The following is a 17,043-nucleotide window of genomic DNA, read 5'->3' on the forward strand; positions in this document are numbered from 1 at the left end:
CGGAAGTCCCGCCCCTGAGGGCGGGCGCAGCACCTCCCCCTCACGGGTCCCCGGGCGCTGGTTGGGGGCGCTCGCGTCCCTCTCCCCCAGCCCCACCCCCGCCGATGGGCCGGCCCGGCTCTCCCTGCCGAGAGATGGGCCGGCCCGGCGGCGCGCGGGCAGCGGCGGCGGTGGCGGCCCAAGATGGCGGAGCTGCAGCTGGACCCGGCGATGGCGGGGCTGGGAGGGGGTGGCGGGAGCGGGCTGAGCGACGGGGGCGGCCCGGGCCGCGGGCCCCCCAGCCCTCGCCCCGCCGGGCCCACGCCCCGCGGGCACGGCCGCCCGCCCGCCGCTATTGCGCCGCCGCTGGAACCGGGTCCCGGACCGCCCGAGCGGGCAGGGGGCGGCGGTGCGGCCCGCTGGGTCCGGCTGAACGTGGGCGGCACCTACTTCGTGACCACCAGACAGACCCTAGGCCGGGAGCCCAAGTCTTTCCTGTGTCGCCTCTGCTGCCAGGAGGACCCGGAGCTGGACTCGGACAAGGTGCGCCCCGCCCTCGGGCGCGCTCCCGGCCATCGCACCCCCTTCGTGCCTCCTAGCTCGTCCCCAGATTCCTGCGACACGCTCCTCACAGGCGGGCTTTTCGGGCTGGAGCCCCCTCCCCATCCCTCCCCCGCCAGGCTGGCCCTGGGGGCTGTTCTCCCCCATCCTCAGTCGCTTTCTCTCTGACCCCGCCCTTCGCTCTCAGCGACTCGTTCCCCACACAGTGCCCACCCGCACCCACAAGAACCCACTCCACACCCCTTCTCCGTATTCCTCTCTACACCTCTCATACCCGCCCCTCAGATGTGCATGAGTTTCCCCCTGGCTCCTCGTCAGCCCCTCACTGCCTGTGCCAGATGCGTCCAGAACTGGGTCAGGGTGAGCGAAGGCATCTTTGTAGCTTTCTCAGACTTCCTCTCGGGACCCCTCTGCCAAGTTGGGTGAAAGCCTGGGTCTGACAGCTGCAGGAAGTGCTTCTCACGATACCGCACTTCTGTCCTGTGGTCCTGGGCCCTGAGCTCGTATCTGGTAACAGTCACCGTGTTACCGTATTGGAGCTCAGATACATACCTTGGAAAGAGATTACCAGTTGCCAGTGCAAACCTAAGCCGACTGGTTAAGGCCATCGGAAAATGAAAACTGAAGAATGCTGTTGAGCAAGGGGCATGGCTGCTAACCAGAAGTTGAGAGATGACGAGACACTTCTAACCCATTTCCAGTTTGAAGTGTTGTTTATTAACTTCACACATTCATCATTTAGTTGCCAGCTTAAAGGCGTTGACCATAGCTTACACCACCTTCTATTCTATATAGCACTCAGCCAGTTATATTGAAATAGAAACAGAGTTGGGTTTGGGTAAAGATAGGCTGATTTTAGTTATTCACCATCTACCTCTCCTCTAATCTCAGATCGATGGAAACCTGTCCTGCCGTAACTTTAAAGAAATTCCAAAACCTTTCCTTATAAAGGAATTATTTTTATCTACCCTAAATCTCTCCTATTGCAATAGAAGCCAGTTTCTTCTTGTTCCTTTTACTGTAAAGATGAGTAGGATTAAAGCTGCTCAGCGCCAAGTCCTGGCAGTGCCAAGCTTCCTCTGGGCACAGAACTGGGGTGTGTGAGTTACAGCTGGCGATGCAGACTCCCGCTGATGTTGGCCTTGAGCTCAGGAGTATTGCCAACTACACAGAGGTTTTCTTAGAATTAGGAATGTGATTTGGGGGCAGTAGAGAAGTCAGAATGTCCATCTCAAGCAGAGATTTAAATAATCAAACTGTGGCGTTTTCTTCCCTTTTCTTTATAACAGATATCCCATAGAAGAATGGGGGTAATTGTGTCCAGGTAAAGATTTTAAAGTTCAAGTAAATGCCTGGATGACGTGACTAGACATTGTAACACCCCACCTGAAACAATCTCAGAGTACAAGATACATAAAGCTAGCCTTCTTGCCTGTAGTTTATGATAAGCAACGGCTAGCAAAACTTGCCCTCTCACTAATGAATTGTGACAGAGAGACTGAAACCCTGCCTGGACTTAGTCTGAAAGCTCCAGAGTGATACCTTTGTGTTTGGTTGGCAGGACGAGACAGGGGCCTATCTGATTGACAGAGACCCCACCTACTTTGGTCCTATCCTAAACTACCTCCGCCATGGGAAACTCATCATTACAAAGGAGTTGGCAGAAGAAGGTAAGAACAATGTTTGAACTGGCATTTTCAAAATTCGGGCCATATCTTTAAAGCTGTTTCACAGATTTGAAATTTTTTTTGAGATTTTCATCAAGTTCATGTGCAGGTGTAGTAAAGGTTTATGAAAGTGAGCAGGGAGTCTCTTGTTACCTAGTCTTACCTGAGGAAGTCTTGCCTAAGGGGTCCCCACTGGGCTCTGTTCAGCCTCCTGAATGAGAAGGAAAATAGGTAGCTCAGTTTTGCAGTTTGCAGATAGCTTCAGGAGCATTCTCCAAACCTGCAGAATCGTCAGGATCCCTTTTTACTTTTACTTCTGTGCTTGCGAGCAGTGAATGTCCGTAGCCCGAAGCATCACATCTCTGACATTAATTATTTATATTTTCAATTTTAGTTTGAACTTGCAGCTATAAAAAATAATAAAGGCTTGGCCTCATTTCTTTTAAGACTGGTCTCATGCTTCCTTGTAAATTTTTGCAGCTGACCTAATTCATTCTCCAGTCCATTGTTAGGTGTATCATCGGTTGCCTCGTGTTTTTGGTTTGTAGGGCATCTGGACTATAAGTGGGTCTAGACATCTTTCTAAAGGCTTGGTGTGGTCTCACCAAAGGCATTCAGTTGAAGATTGGGGCCTGTCCCTAAATCCAGGGCACCCTGACCTGGAAGCTTTAGCTCTGAGTAAGAAAGCTGTAATGGCTGTGCTAGTTAATGAAGTGGCCGCGAAACACATCTGTTTCAACCAGTAAAAAGAGGACTCGCATGCTCACTCTCTTTCTTTTTTTAACATTTCAAATGCATACAAAAATAAGGGGAATAGTACAATAAATTCCATGCACCCACCATCCAGCTTCAATAATTACTACCTCACGGATAATCTTGTTTCTTGAAAAGAGAAAGCTTCAGCATCTTTTCTGAAGTCTTTAAAAAAATTGTTTTCTATTTTGAAACTATTTTCAAACTCAGAGAAAAGGGCAAGAATAGCACAGAGAACTCCCGGATTCACCAATTTTTAACATTTTTTTGTCATACTTGTGTTATCATCTGTTCTCTCTCTCCCCTCCTGTCCTTCCTTCCCCACCAGTTTTTACTTCTGAACTATTTGAGACTAAATTACAGATTCACCCCTTAATACTTCAGTGTATTTCCCAAGAACAAGGGTACAGTATAGTTATCGAGTTCAGGAAATTTAGTATTGATAAATATTTCTATCTGCAGCTTATATTCCAATTTTATCAGCTGTTCCAATAACTTTTTTTATAGCAAGTGTTTTTGTCTGATACCAGATCACACATCCCACTTAGTTGTCCTGTCCAAGGCCTTTGATTTTATTTAGCACAGCATTCTTTCAGTAATTGCCTTTTATGTCGTTCAAATAATAAGCATCCTATTAAATCTGGTCCACATAAATTTATACACACCCACCCCTGGTCATTTTTAGGACAAACTGGGTAAGCATTGCAAGCTCAGGAGTTCTCCAATATGACCAGTTCCAGGAAGTAAGGGACATATGGGAAAAGGTGTCCTACAGCTAATGGGCAGGGCAGGGAGAGTCGGGGAAGGTGCCAAGTGGGAAACTGCAGGGGTGAAACAGAGTGAACAGAGCAGACCCAGAGCTTGACTCACTCACTTTGGAGAGAAGGAAATGGGTACACCTTAAACAGCAAAGAAGTGTTTACCAGGCTGAAGGAGAGAGACTAGGCTTCCATTTGAAAAATTCAGTTCTTAGCAAGCATGGAAACTTCAGCCTATTGCTGTTTTCTGGGGAATGTACACACATCTCTAACTACAGTTTGGTCCTTGTCCTAGGTGTTCTGGAAGAAGCGGAGTTTTACAACATTGCATCTCTTGTGCGGCTGGTAAAGGAACGGATACGAGACAATGAGAACAGAACTTCTCAGGTAACGGGCTTTGAACTCTTTTTTTTTTTTTAATAAGATTTTATTTTTAATCTCTTCACCCAGCATGGGGCTGGAACTCACGACCCTAAGATCAAGAGTCACAAGGTCCACCGACTGAGCCAGCCAGGTACCCCACGGGTTTTGAACTCTTAAAGGGAAAAGGTCTCAGTGGCTCTTTGTCGCTGTGTCTGGGTGGGATTTGAAAGGGATGATGTGCTGTCAGGCAAGAGCTACCTCTCTCCTTAAAGCTGGAGGTCTGTGTGGAATACGGTCCATCCACCAGGCAGACAGCACATTCGCCGCCGGACTTGTGCAGAACAAGGAAACAGAAGAACACATAACAAAACAAAACAGCCCTCCTGTCCCTTTAAAAGAAGGAGAGGTTGTGGCTGCTCACCATTTGGTAGCAGGAGGAGCCCACCACACTTTAGGTCTGGAACCTTGTTCTTGCAGACAGAGTATCTGTCCCCCTCCACGTAAAGGCCCAGCGAGCTCTTGCTTACACCTGTTGGCCACTGTTAGGACCAGCCTTTTTTAAAGTGTGATCACATCCCATTCAGCTCCTGATAGCCATGTGAAACCAGTCTCATGGCCTAGACTTTAGGAGCTGCTTGGGAATCATGCTTCTGAGGAAACAATCTCAAGCTTCTCTGTTTATTATGAAGTCTGGGTTTTTATATTAACTCAGTAGATAGAGTAAAAACAACAACAAAACACACAATTTGCCACCTAGTTTGAGAAGGCAATAGGGCACACAGAGCTTATTTCACATCACATCACCCATCACATGTCATAAGTGGCCACAGTGGCATCCTTTAGGCCCTTGAGATTCTCTGCCTCCTAGGAGAGGGTCTGTGCCCTCTAGAAGCCTGAAGTCTAGCAGGGAAACAGACGTTCCCTTTCCTGTATAGGCTCTATTTTAAGAAGGTACAACTGCAGTGACAGAGGGCAGCATTGGACTCCACTGTGACCATCTGTCTTGTAGCCTGACTTGCCTCTTATCCCATCAGCTCCTGGTGATGGATGCTTTCCTGAGATCCAATCTATTGCAATGTCGAATTTTTCTGTGATTCAGAAGGCAATATGTTTCTTTTCAAAAGTCAAAACAAAACAAAAAGTAAAAAATAGTTCCTTTCTATGTTAGACTTCATATATCCAAGTTTTCTGGCTCCAAATGGAGTTTATCTGGTTGGATAACTGACACCTATGATAAAAAATGACTTATTCACTTTATCTGTAGTAGTTTGCGAAGGTGGAAAGAAGAGCTTATTTAGTTTTCTTCCTTCTGGCCTTCTTTTTAATGTTCAAAATGAATTTATAGTTGGTTTGCCATTTACCGTACGAACTACAGTCTGGTGGCAACAATCTTGTTGCCATCTCGGATTATAGGTACGTGGCATCTTTCTCTGTTGTAGATACTTAGTAGCTGGACTTTCTGAAAACCTAGCTTTAGCCTCAATTATCCACATTCCAAAAAAACTTTTGATTGCTTAGTGTCGGTTGTGATGGTACCGTGAATTATGTAATTTGAAGCCATTCAACCCTGAATGTTCTCAGTTCTTTGCCATTAGCTCAGTCCTTGAGGGCATTGTAAGATCTGTTTGATGACAGCGATTAAGCAGCGATTAAGTTAATTAGTCCTCTAGGTTCTGAAGGCTTGTGGATGTAGACCCAGTTGGAAGCTTTTTTGTTCTAGGGATGTCGAGGCCTTTTTGATGCTAACTGATCTTTCCATCTGTCCTTTTTATTTAGTGAAACTCTGGGCAGTGGTTTTGAGGTTGTTCAAAAACACCCTCTTTTATATGTGTCACAGACCGCTCTAAGGCGAAATTGGCCGTTTGTATTTTTGTGGCTGTCCCTTCAAACACGTTATCTCCTTTAACTTGCCTATTTTTTTTTCTTTAAGATTTTAAATAATCTCAGGGGCGCCTGGGTGGCTCAGTTGTTAAGCGTCTGCCTTCAGCTCAGGTCATGATCCTGGAGTCCTGGGATCGAGCCCCACATCAGGCTCCCTGCTCCGCAGGAAGCCTGCTTCTCCCTCTCTCGCTCCCCCTTCTTGTGTTCCTGCTCTCGCTATCTCTCTCTCTGTCAAATAAATAAATAAATAAATAATTTCTATACCCAACATGGGGCGGGAACTTACAACCCCAAGATTAAGAGCCGCACGCCCCGACTAACCAGGCGCCCATAACTGGTCTATATTTCAAGGAGACACACATGACAGGGATTCAGGCAAAGCCCAAGATGTGGGTGTCCCACCCTACTTTTTAGTGACTTCTCAACTCTCCTGGTGGCTGCCACCACTCTACTACTTTGCTGTCTCTGATAATATTTTTTGTTAGGTCATTAATCTTAGTGCATTAGAGAACACCTGTGGTTTACTTTTGAAGAGAAAAATTAAAAAGAAGTAATACATACATCTTAAATACCTGGGGCTTTGACAGTTGTCGCCAGTATCATAGATCTTTCATGATACTCTGAGTTTTATTTCCAAAATATGTGATTAGAGATCATTGAAATCTTCCCGAGATTTGTTCTATATTTTATGTGGAGGGAATGTTTCTCTTGGTACTCGTGTAACAATAGTTGCATTCGGTCTGGAAGGGGAGAACGTGGAAGAAAGAGCACAGCGTTGTTGGCAGACCGGCCCGAGCCCTGGCGCGGCCTCCATCCCGACAAGCGCCGCCTGACTAGGGCAAGACCCTGCGCTGACACCAGTGTCCCACAGAAGACAGGAGCAGGAGGGGATAACACTCTGGGCTTGTAGCACTCCGTAATCCAGAGCTGCTTTTGTTGAGCCAGTGTTTCCCCAGTAGTGAGTTCTTCCAAAACGAATTTTCCAGATAACTGAAGCCCAGTCATCCTTTTGAAAAAGTACGAAAGCCAAATATCCATTTTTCTTAAGGAAACAGTCCATATTTTCTTAAAATCATGTGAATATAACCAATCTCTGCATGATGGAACATCATTGTTCTGAGCTTCCGTTGCTGTTTGTGCTGTTTGGGCTCTAACAAATGCCTCATGTCCTTTGGGACGGGCAGTGGATGTGCCCCTGTCGGACCCAACACCGAATGGTCCAAGACTGACAAACGCTGCGTCTTCCTGTGGGCCTCTAATTGTCCTTCTGTGAACAAGAGCTTTCATCTGGTGAGCGTGACTCCCTGCAGCAACCCTTGCCCTCACCTGACTTTGGGTTGTTTTTTTTTTAAAGATTGATCAATTGGGGCGCCTGGGTGGCTCAGTCCTGGAGCATCTGCCTTTGGCTTAGGTCATGATCCCAAGGTCCTGGGATCGAGCCCCGCATCGGGCTCCCTGCTCAGGGGGAAGCCTGCTTCTCCCTCTCTCACTCCCTCTGCTTGTGTTCCCTCTCTTGCTGTCTCTCTCTCTGCCAAATAAATAAATAAAATCTATTAAAAAAAATAAAGATTGATTGATTGATTTGAGAGAGAGAGAGAGACAGAACAGAGGGAGAGTGAGAGGGAGAAGCCGACTCCCCACTGAGCAGAGAACCTGACACAGGGCTCGATCCCAGAACCCTGAGATCATGACCTGAGCCGAAGGCAGATGCTTAACTGAGTGAGCCACCCAGGTGCCCCCTGACTTTGGCTTCTAAGTCTCACGGGCCAAGTCCTAAATGTGAGGGGTTCTCCTGTGGATAAAGTGTAGGGGCCTTAGTGCTGCAACTTTGGGGCATTCAGCCTTTTTGCTTCTGGTTCTAACTTCTTTTCCAGAGTTGAGTGGGCTAGCAGATGACTTCTGTCTGGGGGCGCCTGGGTGGCTCAGTCGTTAATTATCTGCCTTTGGCTCGGGTCATGATCCCAGGGTCCTAGGATCGAGCCCCGCATCAGGCTCCCTGCTCGGCGGGAAGCGTGCTTCTCCCTCTCCCACCCCCCCTCTGCTTGTGTTCCCTCTCTTGCTGTCTCTCTGTCAAATAAATTTTTAAAAATTTTAAAATAATTTAAAAAACAATAAAAAATAAAAAATGTTTAAAAAAAATTACTTCTGTCTGAATCTCCGACACCAACTGGGTGTCCAACAGCTTATCCTATCCTGACACTAACTAATACATAGTAACTATTTCTACAGGTTTCAGGGCTCAGTCCCACACTTCAGATGCCAGTGCCACGTCCCAGGTCCCCAGGCAACTTGCACTTCTGTCCATCGTGGCTACAAATTGAAGGGTTCCCATGACATCCCCCTTTGGGTTCAGTAATTTACTATAACAACTCCTAGAACCCAGGAAAATGCTCTACTTACTATTAAAGTTTATCTCTAGGAGACAAGGAACAGCCAGATGGAGAGAGACATGGGGTGGGGTCTGAGCACAGGAGTCTTTGTGCCTGTGCAGTTGGGATGTACCGCTTGCCCGGCCCCTGATTATGTTTGCCAATTTGGAAGCTCCCTGAACCCCAGTGTTGAGGGGTTTTTAAGGATGTTTCATTATGTAAGTACAACTAATTAAATCATTGGCCGTTGGTGATCGAATTCAGTCTTCAGCCCCTCTCCCTCCCACTGATGTCCAAGGTCAGCAAGTAGGACTGGATGTTCTAACCTTCTAAGGTGCTTGGTCTTTCTGGGGACCAGTCATTAGCACAAAAAAGACATTTTTATCCCTCAAGAAATTGCAAGGGTTTTAGGAGCTCTGTGCTAGGAACCAGGAACAAAGACCAAATACTTATTTTTTAGTATACACTTTTGTAATGGGAGTGCTACCATTTAACACTCAAACACTTTCACTCTCAGCTACCATCAGCAGAGGGTAAAAGTGGTTTGAACATTGGTATATTGTGGGATTCCTATTTAATATATTATTCCCATAATAAGGTTTCACTCTGAATAAACCAAAATATGGTCCACATTTTCAGCATGTATGTCAGATATGAACCACTTAAGAAGATGATGTGACTTTCTTGTCCAAAGTGATTTTATTCTATTTTCTACTTTGGAAAATAGATGAAATCTAAGCACGTAATTCATTTCTCTGAACTTCAGAATTATTTTACCCACTAATTCATAGCCTTGGGCCTTTTTTTTCCTTTCTTTCCTTGGATAAGTTTTTATTGAAAAATGACATTGCTCCTTGTCAGAGGGGCTAGTGTGTGGCTGTGCAGAAAAAATGTCCAAGCAAACTCCTTTTCGGTGTTCGTTTTTGGGAAGAGCCGCACCAGGGCAGCTGCAAACTGTTGTGTCCTTGAGATTGTTCTTCAAAGTCTATTGGTTGTCACAGGGCCCTGTGAAGCACGTGTACAGAGTCCTGCAGTGCCAGGAGGAGGAGCTTACACAGATGGTCTCCACTATGTCTGATGGTTGGAAATTCGAACAGGTATGTTTCCCAGGAGGCCAGGCGCCTCAAACCATCGCCACCCATAGGCAGCTCATAACCCAGGGGGTTCGTAGGGCCAGGTGGGAACCTGTTCAGAAACGTGGGAAAGAGCCACTTGGTGTGGATTATTTGCTCAGTCATACAGGATGAGTTGGGGAGAATTCCAAATAGTATCATGTCTCCCGACTTCACATCCAAGTTTCAATTTGATTGTGCCCAGAGGGAGCCAGCCAGCTTGCTTAGGCTTGAAAGTGCCTCTCTGGGGTTTTTCCCTCCCTCAGAGGGATTCCTTTCAAAAGTGCTCAGTTGACACATTCTAGAATAAGTACCTGAAGGGGGCTAGGATTCAGCAACAGCCCTTCCTTTCCTTCCCCCAGGGTGAGAATGCTATCATTCCGAATATATATGTAATCCATCCAGAAAAGCATGAACAGGTGTAATGTGAAAGGAGTCAGGCGTGGTGAGAAGTGTGGCCTGGCCGTTTCCCATCAGTCTGTGCATTTCTGCTCCTTCAGCTCTGTGCCGTGGCGGAAGTATCTAAACAAAGCCACACAGTCAGAATTGTACTGTTTTCTTCCATTAGATGGCAGAATTGTTCAGCTCATCTATTGTGTTTGCCACAGGGAGGCTGGGCACGCACAGAATGAATTGTTAGAGTTTTGTGTGGATCATGCCAATTTTTGTGCAGAGTTGAAGAGTCAGTTGAATGGTCACCATAAACTCGCCTTCTCAAATAGCGGCTGTGCTTCCTGTTAAGAGCATTGTGTTATAGATCGAACATACAGGTGTCTCGGCCTCAGAGCCAACACGGGATCATTCCTCACATTCTCCTGCACTGCTGAATCCATTCTGCCTATGTATGTCGGCCTAGCTCCTAGTCAGGTGGGGGCTGCAAAATGTTGCCATACTTCCACTCCACAAGTATTTCCCCTGATATGTCCTTTTTTTGTTTTTCAAAGATTTTATTTTTAAGTAATCTCTATGCCCAACATGGGGCTCGAACTCATGACCCTGAAATCAAGAGTCACATGCTTCTCCTACTGAGCCAGCCAGACACCTCTCCCTGGTATAAGTCTTAAGCAAAGAATACTATAAAAAAAAAATTTTAAGTATTTTTTTTAAAGATTTTTTTTTTTAATTTGAGAGAGATTGAGCATGAGAGTGGGGTGAGGGGCAGAGAGAGAAGCGGACTCCCCACTGAGCAGGGAGCCCGATGCAGGACTTGATCCAGGGACTTTGGGATCATGACCTGAGCCAAAGGCAGACGCTTAACCGACTGAGCCACCCAGGGGCCCTTTTAAGTATTCTTTATGAAACCAGTGAATAATTTTGAATCTTTTTCTCATCTTGTTAATGTTCTGGGGGCAGGTGAGGCATGTTTGTACTAACTCTGTTATATGGATGAGGAAGTTAAGGCACAGGGAGGCAGAGGGGCCCAAAGCCCATTCATAGGGCAAGTCAGTCATGTTCTTCTTCTTCTTCTTTTTTTTTTTTTTTGAAATATTTTATTTATTTTTTTTGACAGAGACATAGCGAGAGAGGGAACACAAGCAGGGGGAGTGGGAGAGGGAGAACAGGCTTCTTGCGGAGCGGGGAGCCCAATCCTGGGCTCAATCCCAGGACCCTGGGATCATGACCTGAGCCGAAGCCAGATGCTTAATGACTGAGCCACCCAGGCACCCCCAGTCATGTTCTTCTGACTTGAGGCCCTACATGCTTTCCCGGATGACTTACTCTTTGGCTCCATTTTTCCCTGTGCATGTGTATTTCCTATTTAGAATTGAGTCCTGAATTCAATTCGCTAAAAAGGTTAAAAGTTCCAGCAACATGTGGCTTATGGTAACTCTTCAGTGATTCAGTGCTTTCCAGAGCCTTCTGAGTACCAGTCCCCGGTCTAGGACTTCTGCCTAAATATGAGCCAGCTCTGTGTAGGTGTTTGGCTGAAACAAGTGTCCATTCTCATTCACAGAAACATTCTCATTCACCTCGATGTTTGCTAGAAGAAGTATGATCATGTTAATCCTGGTTGCTGCCTTTGAGATTGTTTCAAGTGGTTGGGTGGGGAGACAGTGGCAGAGCCCATACTTTCCTTCTCTGGGGAAAGTTTGTTGAGGATGCCCTGGTGAGTAACTGAGATCCAGATGTCCCCTGGGGTCTTGATAGTCCCGGACAGTCATCATCCACGAGAAGCAAAACTACACAGTTCAGTCAGGAGGAGGGTTGGATTTGTGTAGCACTTTGGTACCTTAAGGTGAATGTTCACCATATTCTTGTTCTGTCAGCTAATCAGCATTGGATCTTCCTATAACTATGGAAATGAGGATCAGGCAGAATTCCTCTGTGTTGTCTCCAGAGAACTAAATAATTCTACCAATGGCATTGTCATAGAGCCCAGTGAAAAGGCAAAGGTAAGAAATTGCGTCACCAGAATTTTGTCTCTGACTCGTTTGTTTCCGGCCCCTCAAGGGGCTTTGTCTGAACCGTTCGTTGCTTGAGGTTTCTTCCCTTTCCTTCTGAAGCAAGCTTTGCATTTTGCCTTCATTTTGGTCTTTGTTATAATTTGAATCAGGATTTATGGAGCAGAGACTGAGGGTTCTTAGTTAGGAAACGGGTACTGAAATAGGGTAGACTTACATACCCTCTGTCAAATCAATGAAAAAATCTTATTGCCTCTAATTACTACAACGTGAGAATTCTGAAACTCAAAATTGGAAAATATTTTGTGTTTATTCCTTGAAACTGTTCTCTTTTTTTTTTCGCCTGCCTCAAGAGAAAAGGTATTTGGTTACCTTTGTGACCTCCTCACCTTAAGTTACTGGAAAACTGTACACTGTTCTCTCACAGGCTCATACGCGCACACCTGCACTCCTAAGTCAGCAGCACATGGTGTGTCTGAACCATTTCCTTTAGCGTCAACAGCACGTAATCTTGGGGCCCCACGGTGTTCAGCAAGAGTCTTTTACAACTGAAGTTCTTCAGGGGAGGTAGGGGCTGCAGCCCTGCCTGGCCTCTTGGTTTAACAAGGATTGTTGTGCTGCTCACGAGGGTCCAGCGGAAAGCAGCCATGGGTCCCTTTTCCCTCAGCAGTCTGCTTAACAGCCTCAGCCTAAAAGGAAGTCTGCTGCAAAGTCTAAGCCTCAGCCCTCTCCCCGATCTTTCACTTGCAGATTCTTCAGGAGAGAGGATCTCGGATGTAAATTCCAGATCCTTAACCAACAGGAGAGCAACCCGGCAGAGCACCTCGTGAAGTTAAATCTTGCTCCTGTACAGTAACCGAGCTACTGCAAAGCAAAGCTGAGCCTGGCCCCCCAGTGGAGAAGTGTTCTGGTCAAAACCAAAGGAACCCCTGCCCCCACCCACAGGAACCTGAAGACAGATACGGCTCCCGGCTGCAGAATACCTTTTCAGAAACCTGCTTTTGTTTTCTTAGCCAGTGTTGTGACAAATCTTTATAACGCAGCTGGGCTGGGTTCCCAGTTGGAGCCCTTATGGACATCTGGGGGAAGGGAAGAGGAAGGCTTAGCTCCTTGTACATGCCCGTACTTCAGGGAAGCTGGAGCAAATGAAAGAGGATCGTCCCTGAGCTGTGCCATATTTTCACCTGAGTGCCACTTTGGACGTTGGCAGCTGCTTTGTAACACTATCTTTCCCCTCCTCTGCACCCCAAACTAATGCAGCAGATGCCAAGGATCGTGGCTTCAGTTTGTCAAATTGAATTGAGGTTTTGGATTAAGGATAGAGTTGCCAGAGTACCTCCACATTCCCGTGAACAAAACCTCTTTGAGGAAGGGGATGATGGGGTGTCCTTGGTTGTGTGTGGGGGTTGGGGATCGCCGCTCTGGGTTTGGGGCACTCAGCTGCTACCATGTTCATCCTTGCCTCATTTACCTCCAGTAGCTTACTTTGTCCCCAAGAGGAGGTCTGGGGCAGGTGGCGTCCTGCACTCCGTCACACAGACAGACGGGAGCTTCGGGTAGTCGGTCTGTAGCCTTCACTCACCCTCCGCTGGTCCATCTTCCTTCTCTGACTTTTTAAACTGGACCGAAGATGAAAGGGACTTGGGATCCTCTGATGGCTTGGGGTGGGGACAGCATTTCTTTGAAAGTTGCCAAATGTGTTATGTTGTAGTATCCAAAAGTGTTATTTTTGTGACTGTCTCTTGGAAATGCCTTGACTGAACATTCAGTATTTATTTGTGTCTCTTCTCGGTTTCTAACCTTGACAAACTTGCCTGACAGGTGTGTCAGTGACCCCACACCATCCCCGGTAGAGTGTATGTGTTTGCTGGGCAGTCCGAGGACGCCACCCCTTAGCATCACTTCCTTCTTCAGAGTGCCATGTCATGGAGAATCAAATACTTGTTTGACCAAGGAGGGGAGTAAAGCCCTCCTTTGGGCTGGGATCACGGAGTTTGTAGCTGGATCTTCTCTCTGAGCTTTTGAGTCTTGGTGAGTAGTCATCGAATGCAAAGGGCCGGAGAATCCTTATTTTTCCCTAGATGACTTTCCTAGTGTGGCAGATGGCCCAGAGGAGGGGAAGGTGCCATGGGACCCTCCGGCTGTACAGCCACTTCGTGCCAGTCACTCCGGGCTTCCTCCACAGCGGAGTGTCTGCTCCACAGCTCACCTGCTTCCTACGTGGGTCTGGGGCTGTAATTTTTGGAAATGACTTACGGGCTCTGCTAAATGTCTTTTGCGCTTGTGACCTGCCCATGTGCAGATGGCGTAACTCTTCTTCAGGATTCTCGCTTTGACCTTACCTGTGTGTAGGGCAGGATAGAAATGTGTGCGCAGGGGTGTCTGCTGATACGTGAGCGTGCACGTGGACGTCGGCACCTCAGACCTCTGGCCTGTGCCCACGATTTCTACAGCTGTAAAATGTTACAGGAACTTCTCCCTACGGAAAAGCAGTCACCTTTCAAAAAAGCCACAGGTATCATCCTATCATCTTTCAGAAAAAATAAAAAGATTTGAGAGTGTCAAGGAAAAGCTGCTCTGACCAGAATAAGACAGAGGACTTTGGAAGAGGTGCTCTTTGGCCAATTCAAAAAGTAACATTTGACTCAAAGGAGGGAAAGCAGCCTCATTTGGGGCCTGGAGCCCAATCAGATTTGCTTCCCCAGGGCATGCCTGGTGACGGCTGTGCTCCCCAGCCTGCACAAAGGAGTGAAGCAAGGTGGACCAGAGGGCAGAAGAGAGCGAGCCCCTCAGAAACACATGGTTACTCATTTCTCTTTTCAGAGTCCCACAGTGGATCCCGTAGAAAGGCTGCTGAGCCCCTTACTCAGCAGAGGAACAAACAGAGGTGACATTTCTGCTCTCCTAGAGGGCTGGCTTTCGTGAGGATTCCTTCCTCATGGCAGCCCAATGCCAGTTCAGTGCTCCTGAATCTGAGGATGATTCATTTCCTAAGGTTTCTGGAAAAGTACTCACCCCAGCCCTTTATGAACCGAGTCAGTATTTTTTCCTGAAAGCCTTCTCCCCCTGAGAGAGTCTGGCTGATGACTTCGGAGAGAGGTCTTGCCATCGGTTTGGGGGTGTCACATGGCCAGTGACCCACGTTCTCTCCAGCTGCCCAGTGCTGCCAGGTGGGAAGGGTCTTCCTTCTTCATTCTGTGCTCAGGCCCGAGGCCACGGGCCATGCAGGCCCAGCTCATGAAGCAGCCTGGCCTCTTCTAGGAAACGCCACAATAGGGCGCTTCTGTCTTTCCCTCAGAACCTGCTTTCTCCTTGGCAGTGAGGCACGGCCCAACCTCCTCTAGAGCGACTTCGTTTCTGCAGTCTTAACTGATCTCAGGGGTGTCGGCGAGGTGTAGGGGAGGAAGGGACAGAGATGCTGGGGGGGAGGGGAGGCCCAGAGGACACCCACACCCTCCAGCATGGCCTTTGACCCAGAGGTTAGGGACCATGCCTGTCACTTGTGGGGGCCGTTTGTTACTGTTTGTGTATTTGAATAAAGTCTGAAATGCTGTGACCTTCTTTTGTCAATAAAGACATGAAACAAACCTCTGACTCACCTTGGTTTCCCATCACTACTGATGATTCTCAAACTCTTCTCAGGAGATGAACTTCACTGTACCTTTCCTGCCAGGGCCTCTTATAAAGTCCTCATTTCTCCTGCTGCTGAAGCTGCCTGAGGGGGTGTTGGGCCTTCTCCTCAGGACCAGGAGAGAGGCGAGAAACAGGTGCGGACAGATGGGCTACCCACCAGAGAGTTGGGAAGGGGAAGAGTATGAGACCATTTTTAAGGGAAAAGAAGTCTTCCTGGAAGATTAAGTGGCTAGGTGCCCATTTTTTCTGCATGGTAGAGAATGAGGAATGAATGTGAGGTGAGACAAGTAACCAGCAAGCTAAGTATCGGTCACTGAAGGCACCAGGCAGGGTGTGGGACCCTCAGAAGGCATTAGATCGCCCCCTCCTATAGGGTGCTTACAGTTGGGGAGACGTCGTGTACACACAAACGTAGAAACAAGGTATGTGTTTGTATCAGCCAGGGTCCAGTGGAAGAGCGACCACAGCAGTTAACAGGTGGTAAGAAGAGGAAAGGGCCCCGAGGGACACTGAGGTGACACAGACGTAGTGACTGCCGGACACAGTTACTGCTCCCAGGGCGGGGGAACAAAGGGAAGAGGTTGGGACTGTTAAAAGGTAGAGGCTTGCAGGAGGGGCCCCACAGAGGAGATGCTGCCATCTCAGGGGGCTCAGTGAGGCTGGTTCTAGGACCACACTACTCCTGGGACCAGCTGTGGCCGCCGGAGCGAAGCCATGTTTGTTGTGGTTTCTCTGGCAACAGGAAAGAGCATGTCCCTTCTTTTTTGCCTCTAGCCTTGCAGTCTCCCTCTCACGTTCCCCATGGGTGAACCTGTCCTGGAACGAGCTGGTAAAGGGGAATTGTGCTTGGCAGCTTCCCAGCCCCAGGGGCACAGGGCAGAGTCTTGGTGGGGGGGGTTAGCGCTGGGAGGTAAGAACAGCCAGTTCTGTCTGCCACCTCTGGCCACCTAGCATCCTATACGTGCTTCGATGTGTATTTGAATCTAAAACAATAAAAACAATTTTATGCCTCTACATAACACGATACAGGTACTCTACACAAGGTGACCTTGCCCTCTCCCCAACAATGAAACAGTGCCAACACTCACTGTTCCCAGGTCTGAGAGACCGTGACATCTATTTCTGGGCTAGGTTAAATACTCAAAACGGCGTGGTGGGTTAGACAACCCCTAGTTTGTGACCGGCAGTCCACGCCACATGGTCACTTGATGTCCCATAGTTAGGTACCTGATTCTCAAAAGGAGAAGAGTTATCTGCAAAAGAAGGCATGGATATTTTCCAAAACCCTGGAGTTCTTCATGGTAATTCTCCAGTCAGGGACCACTGGAGGCTCCATACAGCATCAGCATTTGCAATAGATCATTTGTTGCTGAATCTGCTCAGTCATAAAGCCGAGGTGACGGCCCAGAGCTAAATTTTTAATAAGAATCACACCACACAGATTTCCATCAAAGCTTTCCCTTAGAGTGAACTATAACTCCCATTAAGCCAGTTTAATTCCTTGATGAGTTTTCTATACAGTACAATTAAGTTGTCTCTGTTTTCTATTTTTATTTTCATTTTTA

At 47.5% G+C, this 17,043-nt stretch overlaps 1 protein-coding gene across 1 annotated transcript; it reads left to right on the forward strand.

Moving 5' to 3' along the window:
- Positions 1-111: 111 nt before the first annotated feature.
- Positions 112-15,439, forward strand: KCTD2 (potassium channel tetramerization domain containing 2). Its single transcript, XM_032429750.1, has 6 exons — positions 112-522; positions 2,102-2,210; positions 4,014-4,105; positions 9,333-9,428; positions 11,711-11,836; positions 12,596-15,439. The coding sequence occupies exons 1-6, from the start codon at positions 184-186 to the stop codon at positions 12,623-12,625; spliced, it is 792 nt and encodes a 263-aa protein (XP_032285641.1). The 5' UTR covers positions 112-183; the 3' UTR covers positions 12,626-15,439.
- The last annotated feature ends 1,604 nt before the right edge of the window (positions 15,440-17,043 follow it).

This window comes from Phoca vitulina, unplaced genomic scaffold (genome assembly GCF_004348235.1).
Source record: "Phoca vitulina isolate PV1807 unplaced genomic scaffold, GSC_HSeal_1.0 scaffold41, whole genome shotgun sequence".
Lineage (NCBI taxonomy): Eukaryota > Metazoa > Chordata > Mammalia > Carnivora > Phocidae > Phoca > Phoca vitulina.

What these genes read in the sequence shown, in the direction of transcription:
- KCTD2 (XM_032429750.1), top strand. Translation starts at nt 184, where the DNA reads ATGGCGGAGCTGCAGCTGGACCCGGCGATGGCGGGGCTGGGAGGGGGT. An exon ending in CGGAGCTGGACTCGGACAAG is followed by an intron (nt 523 to 2,101) that starts GTGCGCCCCGCC and finishes TTTGGTTGGCAG; the next exon opens with GACGAGACAGGGGCCTATCT. An exon ending in ATGAGAACAGAACTTCTCAG is followed by an intron (nt 4,106 to 9,332) that starts GTAACGGGCTTT and finishes TGGTTGTCACAG; the next exon opens with GGCCCTGTGAAGCACGTGTA.